Here is a 12,393-nt window from a genome sequence, read left to right as displayed (position 1 = left end):
ACTTCCTCATGGAGGATTTGACCTCTCTCTGAATCAAAATACTACACTCAGGAACCAAGGCAGTAGCCGGTTACTGACAAGCCCATCCAGACCAAAACAATTACAGCCAAGGATAAAAGGGCCATCTGGGGCCATCGAACCCAATAGGACACTCATGTTGGAAATCCCGGGTTGGCAAGCCAGTGGGAGCAGCTACTTTGAGACAGGTGGGACTTTCCAACAACCCTGGAAATTGAATCTACTGATGAGCCAGCAATTCTACTTAACGTACTCAAGTATTCTGCTCATCAGAAGCCCAAACTGAGATAAATAAGAAAAAAGTAAACACTACTGTTACATCACACAGCTCAGAGAAACAACGAGGGTGTGGGCTCTGTGCTTTGTGCAATGTTAGGAGGTAAGTACAATGTTTCTCTTGGATTTATAGATGAGGAAACTGAGGCACAGGGAATGTAAACAACTTACCCACCAGATAGATAGACAGACAGAATGATGCAGAAGTCTGGATTCTAACCATTGCATACACTGCTTCCCCCCAAAATGGTGAACAAATTCAGTGAGCACCTACTCGGTACCAAGCACATATTTTTCAACAGATAGTCATTTGAGCACCTACTGTGTGCTAGGTACTATTGTGGTTGCTGGAGTTACAGTGATAGATAAGACAGACAAAATTATTAGCATTTTACTTGTATCAACTCATTTACTCTTCACAGTAACCCTCCAAAGTATCACCATCCATGCAACATATGACAAAATCAAAGAGAGATTAAGTGGTAGAAAGTGGATTCAAACCCACATTGGTCCAAAGTCCTTGCTTCCCAGACCAGCCCGTTGCTGACGTCATAGTTTCGTGTGTGCGCGCATGTGTGTGATGGATGGATGGATGGATGGATGGATGGATGGATGGATGGATTAGATAGATAGATAGATAGATAGATAGATAGATAGATAGATAGATAGATAGATAGATAGGATGGACTGGACTTGTTCATTTCTCGTCTTCTCCAGTCTCAGTGAGGGTGGACACTAAGTCTGCCTTGTGGACCACTGAATTCCCAGAGCTGAGAGCAGCACCTGGGCCACAGTAGAAGCTCAATCAATATTTACTGAGCTTTAATGAATACTTGTTGAACTGAAGGGATCTGAACATGAAGGTCAGGTATGTTCCTTTTTCTGGGTAAGCTCTTTCTTGCATTTCTTGAGTTTACTTCAAGAGATGCTGAGCCAGCTTGGCTGCCAATTGTGATTGCAGCTGTCAAGTGCCCTGTGACCCTCCAGGATGGATTCGTACCTCATCTGGGGCCCAGCCATTTGCTACATATTTGAAAACAAAAGCTTCAGCGAACACCAAGTGTTAATAGAGTTTGGACGAGTAGCCATGTAAGGGGAACAATGCAATAATGAAGGAAAAGAACGTAATTGCCTGAGCTGGGCTTTGTGAGGGTCTCCGCTCCAAGGGGATACAGAACTGGCCAGCAGGTCCACTTTGGATTTGCGTGAAACACACTCACTGAAATGCACAAGCAGTCTGCCTGAAGCTCCTAGGCAAGGTGTTGACAGCCTCAGCTCCAAGGCAATACCTGGCATTGCACCAGGGAGGACAAATGCAGTGACCCAGCAGAAGCTTCCGGCAGCCAGGCCGGAGCTCAAATGAGGTGCAAGTCAGCAGTGAATGAGGCAGGGAAATCACAGCCGGAGGAAACCAAGGAGGAGGTGGCGTTCCTCCACCACTCCAGACAGGACAGAGGAATTACCGCCTCTACTGAGCACTTTCTGTGAACCAGACACTATTCCAAGGGTTGTACCCACGGTCGCCTACTTAATCCTCGCCATAATTCTTGTGAGGAGTACAACTGTTATCATCTCTATTTCACAGATGAGGAAAGTGAGGTAATGTAAGATCGAGTGAGTAGCCCAGGGTGACACGGTTAGGAAGCGTCCGGGCCAGGATTTCACCCCAGGCACGCTAGCCCCAGAGCACACACTCAGCCACTCTACCCTTCGGCCTCTCACTGACGGGTATGTATTTAGGGCCTGCTCTCTGCCAGCTGCTTCAGGAACTCTACTGGATCCACTGTGCTCAGTTTTTAGTGGGCCCAAGTGACATTCCCTGCCAACCAGAGAAAAGTTGGGATTCCCATGAGTTCTCTAAAACAGTGATTCTCAACTGGGGACAATTTTGTCCCTAAAGGAACATCTGTCAATGTCTAGAGGCATTTTGGTTGTCACAACCTGGGGGATAGAGGAGAGGAGGCGCTCCTAGCATCCAGTTGGCCGAGGTCAGGAATGCTGCTAAACATCCCGCATGGCACAGGACGGCCCCATAACAGAATTACCTGACCCCCAAAATCGAAAGTATTCAGGTTGATAAGTGCTGCTCTAAAACGTCATGTTGGGATTCACTATCTCCTTTCCATACTCTTACAGGCACATGTGCACGCACGCCTGCACACACACACAGGCACATACTCCACTCTCCTGCATTTACACACTCACACACTAGAGCTGGAAGAGAGGCTTTATGATGAAATCAAGGGCTGGTTTCTCAACCCCCAACCTTCAGTGCAGGGAGGATCTGGCTGGATCCTGCAGAGTTAGAAAAGTAGGGTGACGAGGGATGGCTCCTGCTCTCATGGAGCTTTTATGAAATCTAGTTGAAGCGTCAAAATAAACACACAAGAAACAAGAAGCTGTCTTAAAAATAAAGGGTTAAGCTGTGGGCCACAGCAGCTGTGGGTTCACAGAGGAAAGAGATGAAGAGAGGCCTCATGAAGGAAGTGAGACTGGAGAGAGAGGGAGGGGCCAAGGGAGGGCAAGCAGAAGAACTGGAGTGAGAGTCCCTGAGGTGATGGGCAGGGAGGGGAGGCAGGAAGGGCTGGGAGGAGGAGGAGGAGGGAAAATTAGCTTGATGTGTGCAAAGTCCGTGAGGGACAGCGGGGACATGTGAATGGAGGCCCAGGGTGAGAACTGTGGCCTTGACGTAGGGGTCCAAGTGTTTGGAGAAGAGTTCAAGAGCACCACATTCACTGCTCTGCTGCTCTCATGGGACCTAGCCTCCTGACAGTGAAGGAGGGGTAAGGAGCTGAAGGCAAGATGGGGCAACTCCATCCCTCTGAACCTTATAAGGAACCAGAAAGTGAAAAACCTCCAAGCCCGGTTCCCACTCTGTCCCCCACCCCCTGCTCCCTCATCCATCTACCCACTTATCTATCTACTCACTCGTCCATCCAGCCAACGATCCATCATCCAATGAAAAACTACTCACTGAGAACCTGCTCTGTGCCAGGTACTCTGCGCTGGAGAAGAGCAAGAAACACAGCATTGCTGCCGTGGAGTTTACATTCTATGGAGGAGCCAGATAATTCTACACAAGCCAACAATAAAAGAGAATGGGGGTGATGGCAGGAGCCATAGTCACACGAAGCAAGAGGCACAGCCACTCTCAACCTGTGAAATGGGGACATTAGCACGAACAACGGTGGTGTTCTTTGCTGCTTCAAACAAAGAGAAGAGCAAGTACCACTGGGTTGGAAGCGTCCTGAGGGCAGACTGTGCTTCGTTCAGCTCTGGGCCCCAATACCCAGTTCAGGACCATCACTTAGCACTTATTGAACTTGATGGATCTATTCAGACTATAAAAATCGTTTCCTTATTCTTGGCAGCTCCCAGCTCCAAGAAGTCACACCTTGGGCAGAATGCCTTGTTGGTGTCTATTGCATAGGTTTACTAAATAGTCACTGAGCACCTTTTATCTGAGTCCTTATCTGGCTTCCTTGCATGAGCCTTGATGAAACTGTGATGTAAAACTGCACATGTGCACATTTTTATAGGACGAGGGGTCACAGCTTCCATGGGTTCCCAAGGGCTCCCCTGTTACAGTAATGGCTAGTCTTTCTAGCCTACCTCGTTTCTGGTAGTGCCTGAGAGCTGGATAAACTCTAAGTTGACCCCCGACAGAGCTCTGCCCTCAGACGATATGCCAACCAGTGGGAGAGATGACATGTGATTATATAACTAAAAGACAAGGTGAAAAAGGAAGATTTCAATAAAACTGGAGAGGTTTCTTCCAGGGATGAGGTAGGCAAAACCTGCCTGGCAGAGGTTGTATTTCAGTGACACCTCCAAGGTCTCTGTTCCTTAGTTTTGTCACGTGTGACGTGAAGATAAAAGTACCCATCTCTCAGAGTGGTTGTGTGGGTTGAACATGATACCACAGCGCTGAGAAAAGGGGAGGCTACTTTATTTACAACAATGTGGACGACAAGTTAGATCAAAGGTGTAACGAAGAAAATTCTGTATGCTATTCCACTCTTCGAGCTGCTAAGACCAAAACCATGGCGTCACCCCAGACTCCTTTCTTTCTCCCACACACACATCCACTCCACGAGGACAATCCCAGCTGCTCCACCTACAACACACACATGCAGAATCTAAGCACATCTCACCTCCTCCACTGCTGCTCCCTGGTGTGGGCAACCGTATCTCTTGCCTGGGTTGTAGCTGCCTTACCTGCCCCTTTGCTTCCACATTTAATTCCCCTCTGTCCATTCCCCATAAAACTACTAGAATAATCCTTTTAAAACAAGACAGAATGTTCTACAATTCTGCTCAAAACCCTAGCATGCCTCACCCCTTCCCTTCAGAGTCAAAGCCCAAGCTGTTACATGTGCCAGGACTACTCAGTACAACCTTCCCTCGGAGAGTTCACTTCCTACTATTCTGCCCCTTGCTGACTCTCCTCCAGCCACAACGGCTCCCGCCCGTCAGAGAGGCGTCCTCTTTAGGACTTTGCATTGGCGTTTTATTCTTCTTGGAACACTCTTTCCTGAGACAACTCCCTTACTGCCACCACCAGTGAGGCAAGCGGCAAACTCCCACTTCCCGGGTAAACACCAGGTATGCGCCTCTGCCACAGCCCAGCGCGCCCATCATGGTGTCTCAGACCTGGCATTGCCACCACTCACTCCAGCCCAATGGATGTCTGTTCTGCATCCTCTCTGTTCAGACCCTGTGTCGGATCCTGGGGCATCGATGCAGGTTACAATTTCTACCTAGGTCTCCTTCCACCATCCTAGTTAGGCTTTGACCCAAGGGATCAGGTCAGGGGAATTCTCAGCGCTGCAGAGCAGAGTCTGGAGAGGCATCTGGAGAAGTGCCCACGCTGTCAGTCATACCGTCCTCCAGCACCAGCTTCCGTGACTGAGTGCTGGAATCTGCACGCAGCTGACTCCCAAAGCTGCAAAAGCTGCGAGTGTCCCAGTGGGGTCAGGGGGACAAAGGATGACGTTCTCCAAGGAGAACTGAAAACGGAATAAGACTTAAGAAGCTCTCCAACTCAGCCTGACTGCTTTTCGACTCACATCAATTAAAGGAATGGGGAAGAAAGGAGAAAGCGTCTATTAAAAGGAACATTTGTAGCGTCTACCCAGATCCCTGTGTAGTCGGATGGTGATAAGCACCATTCGCCACCTGCAGAGCATGCAGACGGTGGCACCCATGTGTAATTAACTATGAAATTAAAGGTCGGTAAGCTTTTTCAAACAACAAAAACCCAGAAAGTCCAAAGGTCCAGAAATTAGCAGAATATTATGGCGGTTAATTGCCTGTCTCAAAATACAGTAGCAACATAAGCATGCTGATCTCAGGAGGAATCAGTTTAGCAAACACAGTCTGTCACAGGCCATTCGAACACCAGCACTCTGGTGGGGACAAGATGCCCACCGACTAAGGAGGCTCCGTGAGCCGAGGGATTCCGACAATGTCTGTCTGTGAACTCCGACAGCCAGCCCCACAGGCACTCCCAAACGAGTTGTGGAAGCACTGGAGAGCAGGAGGCCCAGGCACCTATAACTGGTGGGAGGACGAATTTGATTTCCGATCCACGTGTTTTTGTTGCACCGTACTGACTTCTGGGGATCGGCTCAAACATGCAGTTGGCCTCCACACAAAGACACATGTACTGAGATCCCTCGCAGCCTCTCCTTTGGAACGCTTTCCTCCTTGCTCTTCAGGGGGCCTCTCAGACCATCCAATGTAAGATCTTCCCTCTGATAGTCTCATTCCTAGAACAACGCTCTTTTATAACAATAACATGTCACAATATGCTTACTGAATTGTCCATGAAATTCTTTTTTGTCTTCCCCTCTAGACCATAAGCTCCAAAAGGGTAGGGACCATATTGGTCTAATTATGAGACTCTCAGTGTCTAGTGTACTTCCTAGCCCATGAGAAACAGCCAGCACATGTCTAAGAAATGCATGAGGAATGAGTGAACCAGTGAACCACTCAGTGAGGGAATGATGCTCTCTGTCCCTCCCCCTTAAATGCTGCCTTTGCAACAGGAGCAGTAGACACTGGTCCCTCTGTAGTGGAGTTCTGCTCTGGTATATTTGGGATGCACATTCTACTCAGGCCTCCTTGTCAAAGAATCTGTCCCCACCCATAGCTCATGCTAAATGAGTGGTAACCCTCATATTCCCATCCCATAACCACAAGGAATCGGACCAGGTGGGGCAGCACCCTGACCCCTACGAATAGGGTGGTGCCGATTCATAGGCTGGCAAAGTCCTCCATCTGAGGACTTTGACAAATGACAACAGAGAGAAGATTGAGTGAATGCTTTAACTGCAAAGTCATGCAAAGTTGGAGCAGGTGGCATGCTGGGGCCACACTGTTACAGTGTTGTCAGAATATCAAAGCTAGGAAGGAGCGATGGAATTAGAAGGAGTTGGCAAGGAGAGAAAGGAGAAGGGAGCTGGCGTATTTAGAGAAGTTGGGAAGGCATGGAAAGAGAGGCAGAGGTTTCCAGGACAACCTCAGTTCAGGGCTTTCCATACACATACGTACCATATACCTTTTTATTGAACTCATTTGAGTGGATTTTGTTTCTTGTAATAAGAGCCTGTGCTGCAAGGAACTCAGGCACCCATTGCCCATTCACATCTGTCCATCTCGGTGTGGACTAGCTCTGTCCAGGGTCCTGGGATGCAGCAGCATTCCTGGACCACAGGGTGGTCTCAGATTCATCCCTATTCCCCAATCAAGATGTGGAAAAGACCCCTTATCTACATTTGCAAAGCCTGTAAAACATAAAATATTGCTCTCTTGTGAGGCACGGCTGTCCTGAACCTGGCATTAGGGTTCGTTACCCTATGTCTCACTTGGTTCCACAACTATTTGGGAACCTCCTTGACTTCAGTCACTAACTTTCATTGAGACGGCCAAATTACTAAGTGCTTTTCATGCATTCAATCTTCATAACCATCTTACGAGACCTATATGTTCGTTACTATCTTCAATTCATAGATAAGGGAACAGGCCCAGATTTGCACTCAGTTCTGACTTCAAAGCCCAAGCTTCTAATCTTACATAAATCTCTCCAACAGCAGAGGCTGTGCCTTTTTCTTACTCATGGCCATACTGTCTTGTCTGTGGAAACGCCTATCCCACTTCTACCCGAGGGTCCTTTCTGGAACTCAAATGGATCACGTGTGAAGCTCCATCAAGAAAGGAAAAAGTAACTGGCCAGGAATCTACCTGAGGGTCACTCTGGCTGCCCACCAGACAGCAAGGTGAGCAAGAAGCCAAGTGGTTCTAATAAGGAAGTGGCCTCCTAGAAAGCCAGCCTCCCAGACAGACAGACACCAGCAGCTCTCATCAATTAGGCCAGAGGAAGGATGGCTCGATGCCACCCGTGCTGAACGGGAAACCAAGTGGGAAAGCAAAGCTCCAGTTTTGCTGGAGCTGTAGTCCAAGAACCCCCTGCGCCTTTCCATGGCTCTAGCTCTTTGTCTTCCTCCAGGCCCCCATACTCATTATCTCAAGTGCTCTTCATAAAAGAACATGTTGAAATAGAAAAGTATTAACACCTAGACTTATAATGAGAAAATCAGAGTGCGGCTCTGTCTGCAAACAGGGATGGCATCAGAGCTCGAACCTGGACTCCTTCCTCTCAGGCCACTGTTCTTTCTGCTGGATGACTCCAGTCCCCCGTCTCATTACTAAGCCTTGCCTTTTCCTTCCATCTACCCGGAGTCTATAGATGAGGGTTGGAGGTTACCTTAGTTATGACATCCATCTGAGGAGAAAAGAGATCCCTTTGATGAGCAGTCACCTACCAAGTACTCTCTGGCTCCCCATAGAATCATAGACCTTCTGATCCCCCATAAAACAGAATTTTCGTAAGTAGGCATGAAAAATGTCTATACCGTCAGATCGAGAAACCTTCAGGTCTGAGGCCCAACAGAGTTCCCATACTCTGAGCACAGAGGTGGGACTTCCTCTGTTAGGGAGGTTGAGAACCCTACTCCACCCTGCAGCCCCATCCCATCCTATGACGGCGTGTCCTCAACTGGGCCCCCATGCAGAGGACAAAGTCTAAAAATAATAATTATTAACATTTACTGAGGATTACTTTGTGCAATTGTCATTCTTGGCACTTTATGTGGATTAACTAATTTAGTCCTCCCACAACCCTGGGAAGCAGGTCATTATCCCCATTATACAGAAAAGGAAACTGAGGCCTAGAGAGAGGAAGTAACTTGTCTAGGTCATAGGGCTGGGGGGTGTTGAAGGCCAGAACCCAAGAACTGGCACCAACACCCATGCAGGAACACACTGCATGGAACACACATGCAAGAATACACAGCAGGAATGCACTGCAGCCCTGGATGGAGGCTGGCATTGTTCCAGCACGCTCAGTCTCCCCCAGAGATCACCCCTAGTGTCCCAGACCACAGATACTGCCCCTTGTCTGCCATCCAGGTACCTTTGCTCTTCTGTCTACCAGCCTCTCTCCACACTGGCTTTAGCACAAATCTGTCCATGCCCCTCCCCTGCTCAGAAGCCCTTTATGGCTCCCCACCATAGACGGAAAGGGTCTCCACATTTTAGCCTGGCATTCAGACTTCCAAAATATGCCTCCACATTACTTTGAGCACAGTCATTCCCTTCAATGCATCTTCCCCTCGAGGCTGAGGAGCAACGGCTCTTCTTTCCTGGATCTGCCGTGTGTGTCCCGCTTTCACGTCCTACAGCACATTGGTCCCTCCACCTACAATGACCTGCTCCATCCAACAGTCCCCATCTTCCCCTGAGAAGAGTCCCAGCCTGATACCCCCAGCTGGAAGGGCCAGAATTAGAGGAGACTTGAAGTTAAAAATGGTCCTTATTGCATCTAGTTCAAACTTCCCATTTTATAGATGGAAAAATTGAGCCCCCTTGAGGGTTTAGATTATTATTTGTTCTCTGGATGGAGACCATTTATCTTAAAACAGTGCCTAGAGTCCACCAAGTGAATGGATAAATGTTGAGCTCCCCAGGGCAGTGCTTCTCCAACAGTGGCCTTGGAAACCCCTGCCTCTAATCACTCTTGGCACTTGGGTTCTCCATCTGACCTGCTTATCTCTGTGGGTGGTGTCTGGTATCTGCCTGTGTAGCAAGCCATAGAGCAATTTAAAAATTCACACTTAAGTTTGAAAACCACAGTGAGTCTATGGGGATTGCACCACCACCGATGCCACTTAGCAGAAAGAGTCTCAGTACCTGAAGCCTCCCTTCCCCCAGCCACCACTTCCGCCCTGAGCTCCAGGCAGAGGCCTCTGGGAGATTAGATGGCTGAAACTGATGAGGCTGGCTTCTTGGATGTCCCCAGATAACCTGGGGAGTCCTTCTCCCCCAGGCTCTCCAGAGTGGACTGGAGGGTCCCTGTCCTCCAGCCCCACCCCTCAAGCCTGCACAGCACTCTGGACCAACACTGCACTAAATCAGAGGTCACCTGACCCAGGAGGAACAGGCAGGGGAAGCAGCAGATGGGTGGAGACTTTGGACAGAGGTAGAGGGAAGCATGCTGGGCCAGGCAAGAATGGGCCAGGAAAGAAAGCAGTGCTCCCTCTTCTCTATACGGCCAAGTCTCCAAACAGGGCAATAGAGTCCACTCCTTGGAATTCTGAGCCTGGCACAGGGAGCTGAGTTGTCAAGTAGTGGGCTGGACACCACCTGGGAAATGCATACGCCTTAGGCAGAGAGGTCAGCCTGTGGTGCAGGGAGAGGGTGTGGGCTGGGTTCATGCAGCCTGCTGGGGGGTGCCCACCTTCCTTCCTCTGCCCCTGCCTCTTCTCCCCGCCCAGCCAGCCCAGCACAGGCTGAGGAGGCCACTGCGCCCTGGGACCTTGAGTCAGTGTGCCCGTCCGCAGCCCGCGCTGCTGCCTCCAGCAGCATCTTCCTGCACAGAACTCTGGCCACCTCCCCCCCTCCCTGCTGCGGTACCCCATCCAGCACTTACCCACACCATGCCGCTCCGTGTCAGTTTTGCGCCAGGGAGCCATGGCTGGGCTGCGGGGCCCTCGGGCTCTTCACGTCCTCCTGCGGGGAAACAGTCAGGGGGTGGCTAGGCTTTGCCGGGGCCCACTTCCTTCCTCTTTTCAAACTCCCTCTCAGGGCCCGCCTCCCCTCCTCGGGGCACCCTGCTCTTCCTCCTCCCTCCTGATGAGCAGGGACACGTTCGAAGGCTAGTGGCTAGGCCAGAAGGTCTCCTGAAAAGCTTGGGGCCACCCCCAATTTGTCTCCTTTCCAGGAGAGTGGGCAGAGGTCGAACAGGTACCTGGGACCACCAGGCCACTCCCACAAGGGCAAGAAGTTAACTGGGCTTAGTGATTGAACAGACCTGCTTCCCACCCTACCGCACAAGCTTTGGTGTTAGATGTGGATTCAAATCCAGACCCTGTTGTTTATCAGCTGTGCAATTAGGACAAATGATTTCATTTTTCTAAGATTCAGTGTTCTCCTCTGTAAAATGGAATATTATTACCTACTTCATGAGATTATTGTGAAGATTAGAGAAGACAATGCATGCAGTAGGTGACACATAGAGCTAAATATCCCCTGGAGGGGAGGTTCTTTGTGGTTTTTATCCTTTTGGTGGCACCGACCCACTTAAAAATCTGATGAAAGCTCAAAAAGGTCTTTAAAAACACACAAGCATGGGATTTGCCAACAAAGCCAGGAGGTCCAGGGAGCTCTAACAGCCAGCAACAGTGACACCAGGGAAAGAGTCCTAGAGTCAGGCTAATGAGACAGTTCTTTAACAAGTGCCTTTCATACCCTGGGAACAGAGTCTATCAAGAAACAAAAATGTCTCTTTGATCCACAGTAATAAGACCGAATTAAAGTCTTCCTTAATTTTCTTTCTTTATTCATAACTCTCGTTACTCCTCTTCTGCCTTACCCTAGAGAGCCAATAAGATAGATTAGGCAGTATCACAGCTGACAGGCAAGTATATATATATATATATATATATATATATATATACACACACAAAAATATGTATACAAGTGGACGCTTTGGTCAATGTTGCTCAAGCAGTTCGCCGTTAAAAAGAAGTGTCTGGATGCTGATAGGAACCATATTGAGCTCCTCTGTAACTGCAGACATCAAATGTGACTTGTATTCATCTTTTACTATCAGTATATATTGAGTATTACAACTTTAATACAATTTTCCTTCCTTCCTTAAAATGTGTATACATTTTTTGGCACCGTGTGTGTGTGTGTGTGTGTGTGTGTGTGTGTGTGTGTGTGTGTGTATGGAGAGAGAGAGAGAAAGAGAGAGAGAGAGAGGGATTTATTGCAAGGAAATGGCCGGCGTGAACGTGAGGCTGGCTCGGCAAGTTTAACATCCATAGGGCAGGCCAGCAGGAAGCACAGGCTGGATATTCTCAGGCAGAAGCTGATGCTGCTGTCCACAGATGGAATTTCTTCTTTTTCAAGGGAAACTCAGTTAAGGCCTTTCAACTGATTGGACCAGGTCTATTCAGATTATTGAGGATAATTTTCTTCATTCAAATTCAACTGATTGCAGATGACCGTAGATGTTAATTATATCTACAAAATACTTCCAAAGCAACACCTAGGTTGGTATTTGATTGAATAATTAGAGTCTGCGATCGCACCAACTTTACTCATAAAACTAACCAGCACAGCAATATTACAAATTGGACCAGACATCAAAGGTTGGTGAACTTTTTCTATAAAAAATCAGATAGTAAATATGTCAGTCTTTGCAGGCCAAGAGGCAAAATCAAGGATATGTAGGTACTTACGAGTATATAAGAAAAATCAAGTTTCCAGAATTTTTGCTGATAAAATTCAAACTTTAATATAATGGAGTACATTCATGTGTGATACAGGTCTAACAATGAGAAAAATAAATTTGGGGGGAAATCACATTTTTCTTCACTGGAATTCAAAGTTAAGAGTTCCTTTTCAAGATTGATTGCAAATGTTCACCTGTTAATGTTGATCTTTAATGAAATTTTACATGTTTCATATTTGACAATGTCTTTTCCCACAAGCGGTGTGTAATGAACAATTAACCTTGCACAAAAAGAGGGC

At 48.1% G+C, this 12,393-nt stretch overlaps 1 protein-coding gene across 1 annotated transcript in view; it reads right to left on the bottom strand.

Annotated features, from left to right (window-relative positions):
* Positions 1 to 10,384, bottom strand: part of DOCK2 (dedicator of cytokinesis 2) — a 368,348-nt gene extending 357,964 nt beyond the window's left edge. The window contains exon 1 of the mRNA XM_081036150.1: positions 10,286 to 10,384. Within this exon, the coding sequence (XP_080892276.1) occupies positions 10,286 to 10,328 (43 nt within the window). The 5' untranslated portion in view covers positions 10,329 to 10,384. The remainder of the gene's footprint in view (positions 1 to 10,285) is intronic.
* Between the last annotated feature and the right edge of the window lie 2,009 nt (positions 10,385 to 12,393).

Source organism: Rhinolophus hipposideros, assembly GCF_964194185.1.
Source record: "Rhinolophus hipposideros genome assembly, chromosome: 23".
NCBI classification, from domain to species: domain Eukaryota; kingdom Metazoa; phylum Chordata; class Mammalia; order Chiroptera; family Rhinolophidae; genus Rhinolophus; species Rhinolophus hipposideros.
The sequence above is the reverse complement of the archived record's forward strand: the minus strand, read 5'-3'. Positions and strand labels throughout refer to the sequence as shown.